General features: G+C 45.2%; 1 protein-coding gene across 1 annotated transcript; it reads left to right on the top strand.

The window, feature by feature from the left end:
* The first annotated feature begins 1,969 nt into the window (after nucleotides 1-1,969).
* RNF114 (ring finger protein 114) lies at nucleotides 1,970-17,790 on the top strand. The gene is made up of 6 exons (XM_003983392.6): nucleotides 1,970-2,145; nucleotides 7,940-8,090; nucleotides 10,450-10,556; nucleotides 10,916-11,030; nucleotides 14,537-14,644; nucleotides 15,935-17,790. The coding sequence occupies exons 1-6, from the start codon at nucleotides 2,006-2,008 to the stop codon at nucleotides 15,998-16,000; spliced, it is 687 nt and encodes a 228-aa protein (XP_003983441.1). The 5' UTR covers nucleotides 1,970-2,005; the 3' UTR covers nucleotides 16,001-17,790.
* The last annotated feature ends 404 nt before the right edge of the window (nucleotides 17,791-18,194 follow it).

Here is an 18,194-nt window from a genome sequence, read left to right as displayed (position 1 = left end):
CACATGGATCACTAAAAATAATCCTCTTGCATTCAATTAACCTGGTTAACAAACAGGATTTATTTGTCCTGTGTAGTCTACAGACTGTGAGGCCTCTGTGGCCTTTCAGAGTGGAAGTGTAATTGATCAATGATTATCCTGGTTAAGAAAACCTGGTTAGAATTGTTAGCGGAGCCTGCCTTTTAACAAGATGTATCTTTTGGTAAATGGGCTGGCCACAAGAGCCAATTTGGTGCAGTAGAAAGTGGAGAAAGTTGGAATTCAAAACATCTGGGCTGCAGGTCTGCCGCCTTCTTGTGAGATTCAGGTCTCAACTACCTCAGGAAGCCTCAGCTTCCCTGTCTACACAGAGCAGGAGTTGGGCCCCATCACCAGGGCCAGGAAGTGTGTGTACACAACACTGAAAAACGGTGACTTCCTGAGGGAGCCGAGCCTCCCATTTCTGCTTTCACTGGGCCAGTTCAGGGTGGCCGTGGCCTGTCTTCAATGACTCTTGTCATCGCTACTTTCCCTTCTTAGCGTCAGCATGAATTAATGATTCTGTCTTGTTTCCACTGTACTTTTTAGGTGCTCTTAGAAATAAGGCAGATTTTTTTTGGAACGTAAGCTGGTGCAGCCACTCTGGAAAACAGTATGGAGTTTCTTCAAAAAACTAAAAATAGAACTACCCTATGACCCAGCAATCGCACTACTAGGCATTTATCCAAGGGATACAGGTGTGCTGTTTCGAAGGGACACATGCACCCCCATGTTTATAGCAGCTCTATTGACAATAGCCAAAGTATGGAAAGAGCCCAAATGTCCATCGATGGATGAATGGAGAAAGAAGATGTGGTATATATATATACAATGGAGTATTACTCGGCAACCCAAAAGAATGAAATCTTGCCATTTGCAACTATGTGGATGGAACTGGAGGGTGTTATGCTAAGTGAAATTAGTCACAGAAAGACAAACATCATATGACTTCATTCATATGAGGACTTTAAGAGACGAAACAGATGAACACAAGGGAAGGGAAACAAAAATAATCTAAAAACAGGGAGGGGGACAACACAGAAGAAACTCATAATATGGAGAACAAACACAGGGTTACTGGAGGGGTTGTGGGAGGGGGGATGGTCTACATGGGTAAGGGGCACTAAGGAATCTACTCCTGAAATCATTGTTGCACTGTATACTAACTAATTTGGAAGGCAGCTATGCTCACCACTATACCACCAATGCTATACTAATTTGGATGTAAATTAAAAAAAATAAATAAATAAAAAAATAAACTGCCAACACTCGTAAAAAATTAAAAAAAAAAGAAATCAGGCAGATTTGGGGGCACCTGGGTGGGTCAGTGGGATTTCGGCTCAGGTCATCTCGCGGTTCGTGTGAACGAACCCTGTGTTGGGCTCTGTGCAGGCAGTGTGGAGCCTGCTTAGGGTTCTTCTCTCTCCCTCTCTCTCTGCCCCTCCTTCACATGCACTCTCTCTCTCCCCTTTTCTCTCAAAATAAATACATAAACTTAAAAAAAAAATTTCTGTTTGTAGCTCAGGAGTGGTCTCCCTTTAAAATTTGTTTGCCTAAAAAATAAAAGTAAGTAAAATTTGCCTAAGTTTAAAGAAAAGGCAACTCGATTTGGGGTAAAATATTAAGTAATAGTGATGACAGTCACGATTTAAATCGAGGAAACACCTGCAGTGACACAAGGCCTGTTCCAATTCTTCCGGGCTCTCGATGGGACTTCCACATTTTCCAGATTTCCCTCCTCTCACCCTCCCTCCCAGCCTCCCGTCCGAGGGCCAGGAGGAGTGGCCCATCCTCTGGCCCCTCCCCAGCCTCGCGCCCTTCCCATAAGCCACGCCCCAAGTGCCCCGGACCGCACAGCGTTTCACCCCGTCCCTCCCACCGTGGGCCGCGAGCCCCGCCCCCAGCGCGCGCCAGCCTACTACCTCCGCCCCGCCCCCTCGGGCTCCTCCTTCTCGGCCGCCGTTGCGCCGCTCTGCGCGGCAGCAAGATGGCGGCGCAACAGCAGGACCGTCAGGGTGGTGCGCAGCTGGCTGGGCCCGCTGCGGAGGCCGACCCCCTGGGCCGCTTCACGTGTCCTGTGTGCTTAGAAGTGTACGAGAAGCCGGTGCAGGTGCCCTGTGGTCACGTGTAAGCGGCAAGCCTGGGCCTGGTCGGGGGGAGTCTGGTAGGGAGGGGCGAGACCGGGCTGGGAGGGTTCCGGGGCGGAAGCTCAAGGACCGGTCTACAGGCGGCTCTTCGCGGGGCCCTCCGGGGTTCCTGAAGGTCTGTGGAAGTTGGCGGGGCGTGCTTCTCCGCCCTGCTCGCTTCCAAGTATCCCGCCGTCTGTTGAGCGCCTACTCTGTTCCAGGCGGCCTGTCAGGCTCCTTCTCACCCCCGATACTGGAGTGGCACCCTGCTGGGGATTAGGGAGGGCCTCAAATCGGCCTCGGCCGTAGGTGGGGCGCCTGGCTGGCTCCATCGGTAGAGAGTGCGACTCTGGATCTCGAGTGGTCAGAGTTTACTTAAAAAAAAAAAAAAAGCCGGCCCTTAGCCGCAGTTTCTATTGACTAGTCTGTGCGTCGCTCCTAAAGTAAGGCACGTATGGCGTCATGTCTCCAGTTCTGCCAAGTAATTCGAATGTGCACCGAAACTGGAAAAACGCTGAACTAGACTAAAAGAACAAAAGGGAAGTCTTGATAATAGATCTCACCAGTCTGCCTTTAACTGTGGAAGGGGTTGGGAGTTGCGGGTAGCGATTGTTGGCATTCCTACTTGTGTGCGAGGTTTGCTGCGTTTTTTGTTTGAGATTAAGCTTCCGTGGCCTGCATGTTGCTCATACGCTGGTTAGGACGACTGAAGGAAATGTGTCTGAAATAGATAGTACAGACCCTGGGCTGGGGTAGGTGCCTTGAGGTTGGCGGGATTTGAACCCAAGCCTTGCTCCGTCAGACACACAAACACACCTAAGTTGAAACAACTGTAGAAAATGTGGCCACTTCTCGCCGCTGGGAGTTGGCATTTCCTCGGTGGTCTCCCGCAGTGCTTATCACGGGTATCACCTTGGTATTGTTTTTAGGACACCTTTGCTGGAGAGTAGGCACGATAGGCGCCTGCTGGGCCTCACAGGTGTTCTTTGCGCTGCAGTCCTGCAGAGGAAGAGGGTTGGCAGCCATTTTGCAGGTGAGGGCATCGAGACTCGCAGGGGGCAGGCTCACCGTTGTCTGACCCTTCCCAGATGAACTGCAGGTGTCTCCTTGCCAGCCCAGAGAATGATTGGCACCTGGCAAGGGCTCTCCAGCCACACTGACTGCTTTTTGCTTCTTCAAGTCCTCTAAGCTCTTTCTGGCTTTGGGCTGTTCCCACTGGAACTCTTCATACCCCATCTGCATCTCCCCTGCCAACTACTGCACATCCTTTGCAGACTTCAAGTCCCCGTTTAAGCCACCTCCCTTCACACCATCCCTACTTAAACTACTCTGCTTCACTCCTGGGGCTTCCTTCGTCCTTACATAGAGCAAAACTTGGAGATCGTGAGGGCACTGACCATATCTGTATTGCCCCTCTCTGTGTCCCCAGTGCCTAACGTGTGTCTGAGCATCCATCTTCCAATCTTCCATTCAGCCAACTAAAGTGTTTTGTGTGCTCACTATGTGCCAGATTCTTGGGGCGTAGTAAGAAACAAGGTGATAGTGCCCTCAGTTTACAGTCTAGTGAATTGATGGTAGGTGAGACTAACAAGTGTTCAAAGTATTGTGAAAATTCATTGTGCGGTGGGAGGATATTACAGGGATCAAAGTGGTGTGGATGAGTAGGGGAGCGATTGGGTAATGGGTGGATGAACCGAGAAATTGGCGGTGGAAGCAAACTCATGTGAGTTACGGTGGAGGCTAGATAGCGCTCTCATTGAATCCTCTTTTCCTTGGATCAGCCCTCCTTTCTACATTTACCTAATTTTGGACCAATTCATTGGATTTCTTTTCTTTACTTTTTTTTTTTTTTTTTTTGATAGAGACAGAGTGAGCAGGGGAGGGGCAGAGAGAGGGAGAGACAATCGCAGGCAGGCTCTGTGCTATCAGTAAAGAGCCAGTCTCAGGGCTCGATCTTAAGAGATCATGACCTGAGGCAAGATTGACCTTGCCAGCTCTTAACTCTCAGTTAATGGACTAGGCCACCCAGGCACGCCTCATTGGATTTCATTTACCATTAATGTTTATAAAGAGGCTTGATCTAGTGCAATTGAGCAACTGAAGAGCAGCAAAATTCGAGGTTTTATTGAGCCACATGAACCTTCCCCAGGTCAGAGGTCAAGGGGGAAGTACTGGGTTTTAAACCTTGGCTCTTTTCTATACTCACCACGCTAGTTCGAGGTGTTCATCAACTCTGCTGATTGAAGACAGATAGATGCACCCCTGTGAGGGGAGCTAAGTCTCCCTTAGCTCTAGCCAAGTGCTTTTTGCTCAGCAAAAAGTGGCAGATATTTGCTAACGTCTATGCTTGGAAACCAGCATCTTTGTAGCTCTGGCTGGATGGGGCATTGAGTTTTCATAAAACTTTATTTCAAGCCCTAAATGACTGTGTCTCTGCAATTCAGTGGCAAATAGCTGGAGGAGAAGGGACTTTGTACATACCGCTGTAACAGAAAGGGTGGAGCATCTAGAAGACTGGACTAGATCAAGGTCCATAAATAAAAAAGGGAAACGGAAAGCCAGCCCAAGATACAGGAACCATTTAAAACCAGGCTTGCAAAGGAAATGGTCAACAAAACTAAAAGGCAAACAACAATGGGAGATGATATTTGCAAATGACATCGGATAAAGAGTATAAAAACCTATAAAGAATTTACCAAACTTAACACCCAAAAAAACAAATAATCCAGTGAAGAAATGGGCAGAAGACATGAATAGACACTTTTCCAAAGAAGACATCCAGATGGCCAGCAGACACATGAAAAGATGCTCAACGTCACTCCTCATCAGGGAAATACAAATCAAAACCACACTGAGATACCACCTCACACCTGTCAGAGTGGCTAAAATTAACAACTCAGGAAACAACAGATGCTGGGGAAGATGTGGAGAAAAAGGAACCCTCTTGCACTGTTGGTGGGAATGCAAACTGGTGCAGCTGCTCTGGAAAATAGTGTGGAGATTCTTCAAAAAATTGAACTACCCTACGACCCAGCAATAGCACTACTAGGAATTTATCCAAAGGATACAGGAGTGCTGATTCATAGGGGCACATGTACCCCGATGTTTACAGCAGTGCTTTCAACAATAGCCAGATTATGGAAAGAGCTTAAATGTCCGTTAACTGATGAGTGGATAAAGAAGATGTGGTTTATATATACAATGGAATACTACTTGGCAATGAGAAAGCATGGAATCATGCCATTTGCAACAACATGGATGGAACTGGAAGGTGTGACGCTAAGTGAAATAAGTCAGAGAAAGGCATATGTTTTCACTCATGTGGAACTTGAGAAACTTAACAGAAGACCATGGGGGAAGGGAAGGGGAAAAAAAAAAACAGGGAAGCAAACCATAAGAGACTCTTAAATACAGAGAACAAACTGAGAGTTGATGGGTGGGGAGAGGGGAAAATGGGTGATGGGCATTGAGGAGGGGACTTCATGGGATGAGTACTGGGTGTTGTATGTAAGCGATGAACCACGGGAACCTACCCCCAAAACCAAGAGCACACTTTACACACTGTATGTTAGCCAGTTTGACAATACATTACGTTAAAAAAAAAAAAAAAAAAAAGGCTTGCATGTTGGGCATGTCTCCGGCACAAAGTGGCTTGTGCATATTTGGTTAATGAGCTGTGTATTCTGGTGTGTGCTTGAAGGAAGGCTTGAAGCTGCTTTTACCTACCATCTAGGCTTCGTTTCTCTGGGACCCTCAGTTCTCTTGGGTTACTCTGGTGATCTGCCTTTGAGAAAAGGTACAATAAGTGATGGCCACAAGACCCTGTCTACCTCTCCAACCTAATCACTTACCCTCTCTCAGTGGTCTACCCATCATGGTCCCACAGCCTCCCTTCCTGCTTTTTGGAAACCCCTTTACACTTGGTATATCATCTCTGTGTGTACCTCTTTGTGTCCAGGTCTGTGTGGCTGTGTCCTCATAGTTTTGGGTCTCAGCTCAGAGGCAGAGGGCCAGAGAAAGAGAATCCAAAGCAGGCCTCACATTCAGCACGGAGCCTGACTCAGGGCTTGTTCCCACAACCCAGGGATCGTGATCTGAGCCAAAGCAAGAGTCAGTCACTCAACTGACTGAGCCGCCCAGGTGCCACTCAAATATTACTACCTCTTTAAAGAAGCTCTGTATGATCTATGTCGGCTGATTTCTTTGCCTTGTTTTATTTCCTTCGTATACTTCATCCGTATTGGAAATTAACATTTGTGTTTTTCTCCACTTTGGAATATAAACATCAGGGTGCCTGGGCGGCTCAGTCACTTAAGCATCGGACTCCAGCTCAGGTCATGATATCACCGTCTGTGAGTTTGAGCCCCGCGTCGGGCTCTGTGCTGACAGCTCGGAGCCTGGAGCCTGCTTCATGTTCTGTATCTCCCTCTTTCTCTGCCCCTTCCCTGCTTGCTCCCTCTTGCTCTCTCAAAAATAAATAAACATTAAAAAAAAAAAAATCAAGACTGGGATTTTGTTTCCTTCTCTGCTTTACTCTCAGTGATGAATCACTAGGCCCCCTCACCTTCTTCCAGCCTGGTCTGTTTCGTGTGGCAGTGTTAACATTTAGCTTAATGACAAAGAGGAAGAAAATCCTTAGAGACAGTAAAAATTTGTGAGATGCACAGGTTACCTTTGATGATACGTGTTGAGTTCTTCCTAACAGATTTTATTATCCTGCCTTAAGTGTCTCAGGTTGGGTATGTAGCTGGGCTATTTTCATGTCTTAGTGTCCATTCTTTCTGTGTGTCCGTTCATTCTTATCTCAGCATTATTACCTGCCTAGTTTCAGGATAGAAACTTGGCCATCTTTGACTTTCCTTCTCCAAACTCAGTAAGCTACCAAGTACTGCTGACTCCCCCTCTGAATCATTTCTTCAGTTAATTCACTGTTGCCTCAGGCCCTCAGAATTCCTTGCCTTAGCTATCTGTTTGGTTCTACTTCAAGGCTCCTGTCTTTCCTCACCTTAAAAAAAAAAAAAAAAAAAAAAAATTAACAAGAACTCTATTGTCCATGATAACCTCAGCTATTTTTCTAAAACTTGGATTTGGCCTTGTTGATTGATATCTTTAAACATCTGGGTTCCTACTGTTTCTGAGGAAAAGTGTTAGACTTTTATTTCCTTAGGTGCATCCTGAATTTTTTAAGTCTAAGGGCCTAGAGTATTCTTCCCTTCTGCACTTGAGCTCTTTCTTCTAAGGCTGTTTCATGAATGCTGCCTTTGAAGTCTTACCAGCCCTGACTTCCTTGGGTCACAACTAGTTGGTCTTCTCTCTGTGTCCTCGTGGTGCTTTATATTCACCTCTAATGGTAGCACCTCGTGTTTGTGGTGCATTTCACAGGTGCTTGACACTGTACTAAGAAGGGTCTGCTATCCATATCCCATTCCAGTAATCCCAGAGGTAGCTACTGCCGTCTCCATTTCAGAGAGGAAAAACCGAGGTTCAGGAAAACTCCCCCAGATCCCTCAGTGGCAGGTGCTGAGGTTTGAAGACTGTGCCATGACCCCTCTCACCGTGTACCATGATAGTTGGCGTTTTGTTTTGCATTTGTTTCTGTTGGTGGACCTGTGTGTGCTTTGCAGGACCTCCACCCCCTGCTTTTCTGGCCTGGGAGGACTCCGCATTTGAATCAGGAGTTAGGGAGCAACGTGTTTTTAACCCATTACTCATTGACGTCTTTTTAAAAGTTTATCCATTTTTGTTGTCTTGTCTCCACGATGCATGACGCAGGTTCTCTGTGTGTCTTGTTCTAGCTTTTGCTCTGCATGCCTGCAGGAATGTCTGAAGCCGAAGAAGCCTGTCTGTGGGGTGTGTCGCAGCGCTCTGGCACCTGGCGTCCGAGCCGCGGAGCTCGAGCGGCAGATCGAGAGCACAGAGACTTCTTGCCATGGCTGCCGTAAAAATGTATGTGGAAGTAAAACGGAAGTCGGTGTCCTTCTGCGATGAGGGGGTAAAACACAGAGCTGTTGCCACGTGTTTCTCAAGTTAGAGCATGACTAGGTGACTAACAGCACGTGTGCATGCTAGTTATCTGCAGCAGTGGCTGTGCTGTTTGATTTTAGTACCTTTATTGGTTTTGATTTGCTTTTTTAAGAGTTGGTTTAGTATATTATATATCGTAGCTTTGGAAACTAAAACGTTATCCCATTTTGTTCCTTTAAAAGACGCGCTTTTCCAAAATTATGCGTAACTTTAGATCATAATGACAATGCTATTTATTTATTTCTTTTTAAATATGTATTTATTTTGAAGGAAGGAGCACACACACGCGTTTGCAAGCTGGGAAGGGTCAGAGGAAACCCCAACAGGCTCCACACTGTCAGCGCATAACCTGACGCAGGGCTCTGTCTCCTGAACCATGAGATCAGGATTTGGATGCTTAACTAACTGAGCCATCCAGGAGCCTTTATTTCTTAATTGTTTTAACATAAGATGAGGTCATCTCAAAAAAGTTATCTGCTGTAATGAGTTTGAGGGAAAATTTTGTCATCTGTGTCAATATAGATATAAAACTTAATATTTGAACTTTTTAGCACTTGATAGGAATCATGATATAAAGGTCAGTATGAAATTACTTGATTATAATAGCAATACCAAACATTTGAAGTGCATCCATTCTGTTGTATAATCCTGTTAGAATCCAGTGTATTTAACATCTATAATAAAGGAGAAATATTATTCTTATTTTCCAAGAGATACACACAGCCTTACAGGTTTTAAAATCATTATGATTTTCTTAATTTCAGATCATACAAAAGTATAAAATAATGTAGGCTTGTTTCCTACTCTAGAGATTACCTTTTTATTTTTTTAATGTATTTATTTTGAGAGGGGGTGTGAGTGAATGGGGGTGGGGGCAGGGGCAGGGGCAGAGAGACAGAATCCCAAGCAGGCTCCATGCTGTCAGCACAGAGCCCAGCACAGGGCTCAGCACAGGGCTCAATCCCACAAACTGTGAGATCGTGACCTGAACCAAAATCAAGAGTCATATGCTTAACCAACTGAGCCACCCAGGTGCCCCCAGAGATGACCTCTTTACAAGTGATTCAGTTTAGAAGGCTGCAAAACATTTTTTGCCCTTTGACAAACGCAGATCTAAGGTTTTTACCAAATACAGTTGTCAGAATTTTACAAAATAGGATCATAGTATATAATTCTAGAGCTTTTTCTCATTTTTGAAAAAAATTTTTCACTTAATGACTTACTAGTCTAACGTGTCAGTTTCGTTACTTTAACACATTAGTGTGGATGGCCATAGGATGGATATACGTTCCCATCTCCTTCCTTTCAGATTGATTTAGCACTAAGGGTACACAGTGGCTACTGTTCTGAATGGGGATATTTACCATCCCTTTTAATTGGGAGCTCTTTGCTTGGCAGCTCGAAGTCAAGTTCTTTAGCTGGAGGTAAGACAGAAAGAAGCATTATGGTAAACCAGAGCTCAAATATTGAAACTTCCTTTTTTTCTTGTGCCTTCCTTTAATTTTGGAACTCAGGATACTGAAATGAAGTTACCCATTACTTTATGTATGCGTGATGGATTTTTCTTTTTCTGTATACTTTTGATATTCTCCATTTTAAAGATTAATGTTTGTATCGTATCATATCTCTACGTGTATTCTGCCTCAGAAAATGTTTATCTTCCCTTTACCTCCCCTTTTTCTTCATTCCTTATACTTTCTTTTTAGAACACCTGCGATGAAGCACTCTCCTCTAGGTTTTCTCTTTTCAACTTGTAAAGGCTAGATTCTGTAGGAGAAATAGAATTCAGATTTCTGGATTTCTGTTTTTTGTTTTTGTTTTTTAAAGATGATTTACCACAGTCTGGAATTCTGTACCTTAACTAGAATTACTGGTCTTTATCTCTTATACTTAAATGATTACTTTTTGCTGCTGCACATAATAGAATGTGGTTCTTGGCTTGCTGTGAAGAGGCGAGTTTAAATGCTATGTGTAAAACTTTTAAACCTTCCCTGGGTTTGGAGTGTGTCTGAGCAGAGAGCATACCTTGAATACAAAAACCTCTAGGAGAGTTATTTTCGAGTGGAAGCAGACATCCTGGATTGGTCAAGTAAGACATCAGCTTTGGTATTAACAGAGCCCCTGCAGCAAACGTGGTTTTAGCCCTGTCAGCATAGCTGGGAGTCTGGTGAGATTGTTTGCCAGGGTGGTACAGGTCTGGTTTTCACCTTGCCCTTGCTTTGGGACTATGTGGGACCTGGTCCAAGGTCTGACTAACTTGTGGGCTGTCATTCTTCCTAAGTTCTTCCTATCCAAGATCCGGGCCCACGTGGCTACCTGTTCCAAATACCAGAATTACATCATGGAAGGTGTGAAGGCCACCACCAAGGATGCCTCCCTTCAACCAAGGTGAATGACTCCCTCAGGTGGAGGTCCTCTTCTGCTATGAAGACAGTGGACACTTTGCATGTTTCAGGGTTTAGTTGTAGGAGTTTGGGGAAGTGGATGTATAGTTATTCAGATGTATTTTGGCTACGGATGTATAACTATTATCTGTCCGTTTTCATTTTGGGGTGGGGTGTGGAGAACTCTGATGTTCACTTCAAATGTTAGCTCTGCTATGAAGTTATGTTCAAAACAGTTGATGTGCTTCTCAGGTAATTGTCAGAATCCCTGTCATAACACGTTGAACTCTGCTCCTTTTTGGAGGTATGGAGATTGAAGTGTGGAAGGGTACTCACAAAGAGATTTCTTCTTTCATCTTCCAGGAACGTCCCAAACCGTTACACCTTCCCTTGCCCGTACTGTCCCGAGAAGAACTTTGATCAGGAAGGGCTAGTGGAACACTGCAAGCTGTCCCATAGCACGGACACCAAATCTGTGGTAAGAGGAGCCTTTTATGGAAAAAAATTAAACAGAAAAATGAACAGGAGTTGTGCAGCAAACTCCTGTGTACCCTTCACCTAGATTCACAGATTGGTAACATTTTACAGTATACGCTTAATGATACTCTGCATGATACTCCACATTTTGCTAGCCATTCAGTAATAAGTTACAGATACCATGACCTTTTGTCCTACACACTTCAGCATATACCTCCTAAGAACAAGAGCATTTTCTTCGAAAATCACGTTTTTTGTGTTTGTCACACTTAGGAGATGTAACTTTGACATAATCTGATATCTAATATAAAATTCATGTTTAAATTTTAACAATTGTAGGGGTGCCTGGCCAGCTTACTTGGAGTATGCGACTCTTTTTTTTTTTTAATTTTTTTTTTTTTTTCAACGTTTATTTATTTTTGGGACAGAGAGAGACAGAGCATGAACGGGGGAGGGGCAGAGAGAGAGGGAGACACAGAATCGGAAACAGGCTCCAGGCTCTGAGCCATCAGCTCAGAGCCCGATGCGGGGCTCGAACTCACGGACCGCGAGATCGTGACCTGGCTGAAGTCGGACGCTTAACTGACTGCGCCACCCAGGCACCCCAAGAGTATGCGACTCTTAATGTCGGGGTCGTGAGTTGGAGCCCCACGTTGGGCCTAGAGATTACTTTAAAAAAAAAAAAAAAAGTGGACTGCCCTTGAATTTTAACCATTGTTAGGTCCTTCATAGCAATATCCTCCTGCCCCCAAGTCCTTGATCTGTGTGTTACACGTAATTGTCGTGTCTCTGGTGCTTAGGTCTTTCTTTGCCTTCCGTGACCTTAACATTTTTAAAGAGGACAGGCCAGTTGTTTTGTAAGAGGTCCTTGGATTTGGGTTTGTGTGTTTTTTCATCATTAGAAGCAGGGACGTTCCATAAGCGATGTGTCCTCCAGATGCCGCTTCAGGGGTCATGTGATATCTGTTGGCCCCTTTGTTGGATCGCTTGGTGTCCACCAGATGTCTTCTGTGTAAAGCTGTCATTTTCCTTTTGAGAGTAGTATCTTTATAGTTGTGGGGAAAGGGAATGTATATGAAATTACGGTGCACCTGAGCGGCTTAGTCAGTTAAGCATCCGACTTCAGCTCAGGTCATGATCTCACAGTCTGTGGGTTCGAGCCCCGTGTCGGGCTCTGTGCTGACAGCTCAGAGCCTGGAGCCTGCTTCGGATTCTGTATCTTCCTCTCTCTCTGCCCCTCTCCCACTCATGATCTGTCTCTCAAAAATAAATAAACATTAAAAAAAAATTACTAGGAAAGTGTTTATCACTCCTTTAAGTATCACAGACTGGTACGTAGGGTTTTTTTGTGTTTTTTTTTTGTTTGAGTGTGGTCCTTTTCAGTAGTACTACCCTTTCCTCTTTTTCCTTTCAAGTAAGTTCTATACCCAACATTGCGGTTTCTGGCACTACAACCTAATTTTCTCTTTTTTCCCCTCCTTTGGCTTTCTGACATTCCTGTGGTTATTTTGTCTCTGTTGAAGCCTCTCTTCCTTCATCCATTGGCCCTCTGTTCTATCCCTTCTCCCTTTACAGAACTCCTTCTTAACTGTTGATGTTTCAGCCCTTCCCTTTGGAAGTGACCTCCTTCTCAGTCTCCTGACCTGACCCATGATCTAGCCCCATATCCACAGCTGCCTGCCCAGCTCCTTCCACCAGGAATCTTCCACCATTTCAGATTCGTCTTTTGCTAATCCCTTTTGTTACGATACCTTCCTTATTACTGGTGGAGTGCCATCTCTAAGCTGACCACTGAGGCCTGCTTCACCCTGTCCCAGCTCCTCTCTGTCCATCTCTGAATTTTCCATTCTAGCCAGCTGATCGCCTGTAATGCCTGTACTGCTGACTCCTGGCCTTTCCTCTGTGCCATTGCCAGTCTTGTGGAGCACCCTTTCATGTTGTGTCTTTCCAAATACCTCCCAGTCTTCAACGCCCAAACTGACTTCTTTATTATTTTATTTTATTTTCATTTTGTTTCATTTTTGTTTTTATTTTTTTTAATTTACTTAATTTATATCCAAGTTAGTTAGCATATAGTGTAACAGTGATTTCAGAAGTAGATTCCTTAATGCCCCTTACCTATGTAGCCCATCTCTCCCAACCCCTCCAGCAACCCTCTGTTCTCTATATTTAAGAGTTTCTTATGTTTTGTCCCCCTCCTTATTATATTATTTTTGCTTCCCTTCCTTTGTGTTCATCTGTTTAGTATCTTAAATTCCTCATATGAGTGAGGTCATATATTTGTCTTTCTCTAATTTCACATAGCATAATACCCTCCATTTCCATCCATGTAGCTGCAGATAGCAAGATTTCATTCTTTTTGATTGTCGAGTAATACTCCATTGTGTGTGTGTGTGTGTGTGTGTGTGTGTGTGTGTGTGTACCACATCTTTATCCATTCATCCATCAGTGGACATTTGGGCTCTTTCCATACTTTGGCTATTGTTGATAGTGCTGCCATAATCATGGGGGTGCATGTGTCCCTTTGAAACAGCACACCTGTATCCCGTGGATAAATGCCTAGTAGTGAAATTGCTGGGTCATAGGGTAGTTCTATTTTTAATTTTTTGAGGAACCTCCATACTGTTTTCCAGAGTGGCTGCACCAGTTTGCATTCCCACCAGCAGTGCAAAAGAGAGCCTCTCTCTCCCCCTGCATCCTCGCCAACATCTGTTGTTGCCTGAGCTGTTAATGTTAGCCATTCTGACAGGTGTGAGGTGGTATCTCCCTGATGTATTTCCCTGATGAGTGATGTTGAGCATTTTTTCATATCTATTGGCCATCTGGATGCCTTTGGAGAAATATCTATTCATGTCTTTTGCCCATTTCTTTACTGGATTATTTGGTTTTTGGGTGTTGAATTTGATAAGTTCTTTATAGATTTTGGGTACGAACTCTTTATCTGATATGTTTGCAGATATCTTCTCCCATTCTGTTGGTTGCCTTTTAGTTTTGCTGATTGTTTCCTTCTCTGTGCAGAAGCTTTTTATTTTGATGTGGTCCCCATAATTCCCAAATCGACTTCTTATATGAGGGCTTTTCAACGTCAGCCCTCTTGTCTCAGCATTTACTTTGTAAAAATGGCACAGAAGGTTGTGTTTTACTTCCTCAGGTTATTGTTCATCTGTCATTTCCTTGTTTTTCTTTGTGCTTTTGGATCATTTTGTGTGCTGGGTCAGAAGGCCATAGTCTAGGCCCCTACTGGGCTAACACATTGTCCTGACCACAGTAGGGGATCAGGAAAGGGTAGTATCATAGCCAAAGCCGTTAGGCACTCTCACGTGTCATTTGACCTGAGTGGGAGACTGACAGTGTTTTCTGGGATACGAACGTACCTATGAAGGAGTGGCCAGGCCCTAAACTGATGTGTCAGGAAAGCTGCCCTGGAAGAAAGGCCAGATACGGGCCACAGAGGGCTGATGTTAGCTCAAAGGTCAGGTGCCTAAGACCGTGCTTTTTTGTTGAAAGGTTTGTCCGATATGTGCCTCGATGCCTTGGGGAGACCCCAACTACCGCAGCGCCAACTTCATAGAGCACATCCAGCGCCGGCACCAGTTTTCTTACGACACTTTTGTGGTGAGTCTGGAGCCCGGGGCCTGATCTCTCCCCTGGGGTAACAGCACAACAACATCCCTTCTCTTACCTGGAAAGCTGTGGGTCCCATTGTTGAGTTTTGTCATTGATGTGATGGGCTCCCTGGAACAGCAGCTGTGTGGTCTATGTTCGTGAGCCCACTGAGTGGTCAGAGCCTTTGTTGTGTCTACAGTGAGACATGATGTAAGATTACTCCTGGGTTTTCTTCCAGAAGTTTTTCCCACTTTCTTTTGGTATGTGTAGTTTCTACCCGTTCCAGCACCTGGCTTGGGATCCTGAAGCTCAGATGCCCATGGGCACCAGGCAGGTAATGGAAATGGTCTCCCTGAGGATTTGCAAGCCAGACGGCACCTGACACATGTCATGCTGCCATCAGCTCCCGCTGACAGCAGTGTGTAGAGACACAGGCACGGCATTGCCAGTTTTCTCCGCCTGTCCCAACCCCAAGAAGCTGGAAAGGCAGAATTCCATATGAAGTGTCACATGTTTTTTAGAGCATCTTAGGTCAAAACACATCCACTTGCCAAAAGTAGTCATCCGGTTTGTGTCCTTTCCCTAGTGCTGAGTGGTTTGAAGGGACCCACTGTTGTGTTAGCATTCTAGTAATGGATAAATTTGGCCAAACCCTTGAAGTAGAACGTTTGTTTGTTTGTTTGTTTATATATATATATATATATATATATATATATATATATATATATATATATATATATATATATATATGTATGCTGTGAGGATTTTAGAACAGCATTCAGTCTTAATGGCTGTGTTTCAGGACCCAAGAAGGAAAGCATGACTCTTTCCTAAGTTGTCCTAAGAATGTGTATTCTCAGTCTAAGAGAGTGTCTGAGATTCAGACTTCCCAATAACTGTCCTTTTTGTTAGTGCCCTGAAGACAGATGAAATTCCCGAGTTGTAATCAAGTAGGTAATTTGGCCTCGTTGAATTAAAAGTCCAGTTTCACTGCAGTGAAAGTCCTCCCATGTGAGCACTCGGTCTGTGCCACGCCCCGCGCACAGGTGCCCTGTGGTCCTCACAGTCCCCGTCTAAGGGAGCCATCAGTGTTCTCATCCTCAGGAGGAGGCGGCAGAGGCCCAGAGAGGTCGAGCCGTTTGCTCAGAGCTCCGTGGCTGGCACCAGAAACAAGCTGGGATCCATGCTGGGCCAGGCGTCTCCGGAGCCTGTCACTGGGCCGCCCCGCTTCCCCCATTGAACGACAGTCTTTGCGGCTGTGACAGGTGCCGGGGCCAAGGGTCTGTGTTTCGCCCTCAGGATTACGATGTTGATGAAGAGGACATGATGAATCAGGTGTTGCAGCGCTCCATCATCGATCAGTGAGCGGTCTCTACTGTCCAGCTCGTGCTCCAGAGCGTCCGTTGTGTGTTGGGCGTGAAACCTGTGACTCCTACACCTTCAATGTACAACAGACCTGGAAGTGAGCTGTGGTCACTTCTGACAGGGAAAAAGGTCCCCAGGTCAGAGCCGTCCCTTCCTTTGGGGTCTCCCCTACTGTTAACTCTGTCATGTGTCTGGTCTCTGATTGCCCTCAGCTGCTCCCTGGAGTTTCTGCTTCCTCTTCTGGAAGAGAATCCAGGTTCTCCACCTACCCTTGTTTCACTCTCGTTCCTCCCCTTTAGTGTGCATCTCTCAGGTCCTCTGAGCCAGCCAGGACCTGTTCTGGGTCACGAATAGCACAAACGAGACCAGCACCTCCCTCCTCTCCTTGTCCCTGAGGTGAGGTGTGTGAGCTCTGGCAAACGTGTGTCCCATCGGTGGTGGAGCTCCTTCTGTGCTGCGGAGGTTCTGTTAGTTGGTCCTTAGCAGCAGCTGCCGGAAGCTGGAGTGTCCCTCCTGGGAAACATTGCAAAAGGCCTGTTGGGGTGAATGTTCTGGGTTTAGCATGATCTGATGCTGGAAGTTTTGATTAGTTCTATTTTCCTACCGCTCCTGCACACCCTTAGAGTTAACTGGTTCAGTCTTAAATGCCTGCATGGTGCCTTTTTAGGATAAGGTGTAACCACGTCTTTTTAGTGACAATAAGTGTTTCTAGGTTAGGAAAGTTAAACTCCATTTATCCACAAGTGGGGAGGAGGGTCAGCTAAGAGCAGTGCGAGGGCCGTAGCTTTTTGGTTCTGATTTTCGAACTAACATGGTATTTTCAAAGGACTGCGTCATGTTTGCCTCTCTGTTTGGGAACCTGCTTACATTCTTGTCCTTGAGGCACGAGAAGGAGTCCTCCCAAGAATAAGAAGAAGAGGTTTGGGGGCTCCAGTAGATACTCTAGTTATTTTATCTTTTCTTTGGTAACTTAGATTAAACTGAGTATCTGAGTATTGCTTTTCTATCATAAATGGTTTCCTTATGAAACTGATTTCCATCTGTAAATCAGTGTGTGAAACCTGCCTTGTAAAGCAGAGGTCATGGGAAATCTAGTCTCACAGCCTGCTGTCTCCTTTTGACAAGACGCACTGTTAAAAAGGCAAACACAGCTCTTGTGAGCGCTTGTTAATGGAAACTGCTGGAAACTAGCTCAAGAAACTTGAAGTTCACCATGTTTTGCGAATATTAATAAATACAAGGCTGAGAGCGGTGTCAGTCTAATCTGTAGGAACATAACCAAAAGACGTGGATTTAGGTTCATTTTTTCGTGTCAGACCTCTCTACTCTGAACATGGGAAGTTTTTCTGGTCAGTGGCTGAGGTTGTAAGTGACAGGGAGCTTTGGGGCCTGTGAGCGCCGCTGTTGTGGGCCTCCCTGCCTGCCAGTGGGGGCTGCAGACGCCTAGTGACCGGCAAAGACAGGGCCCTTTGCTAGGCAGAATAATCTTTTCTAATGGGGTGTTGCTTTGGAGGGCCCAAATGCTAAGGTCAGCGCCTTCACTGTGATTTCTGGAAAAAGTTCACTTAGCCCTCCCTGACTTGAGAGGTCTGAATCTGGAGGGAAATTTGACAAAGCCTTCATTTGAGGGAACGAATGACTGTCCATCTCACTAATGGTACCAAGAAACTGATTTCCTTGTATTAAGTGCACTTCATGTATTTCTAATAAGATGACTTTCCAGAAAGTGAAATTTGTTATGTTCTGGCTTTTAAAAGGTGAAATATAAATAAATTTCATAATTTATCCGATTGGCAAGCTGTAATGCCTGTTTTCATTAACCACTTTTTTTTTTTTTTTAAATTTCAAACGTTTATTTTGAGAGAGGGAGAGAGAAAATCCCAAGCAGGCCCTGCTGTCAGCACAGAGTCTGACACAGGGCTCGACCCCATGAACCGCGAGATCGTGACCTGAGCCGAAATCAAGAGTCGGACACTGAGGACTGAGCTACCCAGGTGTCCCTCATTAACCACCTTTTGCTGAGGTTTGGGCCTGAGGAGACTCCAGAAGATTGTTGCTCTTTCTAAGGAGACATTCTTGTTTGTCACAAGTCCCGTCTGGCTCTGATCTTTGTTCTGACGCTTTAATAGTGGGGCCTCACTGAGCTTGTCCTCTCTTGGAAATGAACACAACCCCTACTTGTCACAGCTGGGAG

The sequence above is a fragment of the Felis catus genome, chromosome A3, assembly GCF_018350175.1.
Source record: "Felis catus isolate Fca126 chromosome A3, F.catus_Fca126_mat1.0, whole genome shotgun sequence".
Lineage (NCBI taxonomy): Eukaryota > Metazoa > Chordata > Mammalia > Carnivora > Felidae > Felis > Felis catus.
Note: the sequence above shows the minus strand (reverse complement) of the source record. Positions and strands in the feature narration are given on the sequence as shown.

What these genes read in the sequence shown, in the direction of transcription:
- RNF114 (XM_003983392.6), top strand. Translation starts at nt 2,006, where the DNA reads ATGGCGGCGCAACAGCAGGACCGTCAGGGTGGTGCGCAGCTGGCTGGG. An exon ending in CAGGTGCCCTGTGGTCACGT is followed by an intron (nt 2,146 to 7,939) that starts GTAAGCGGCAAG and finishes GTCTTGTTCTAG; the next exon opens with CTTTTGCTCTGCATGCCTGC. An exon ending in GCCATGGCTGCCGTAAAAAT is followed by an intron (nt 8,091 to 10,449) that starts GTATGTGGAAGT and finishes ATTCTTCCTAAG; the next exon opens with TTCTTCCTATCCAAGATCCG.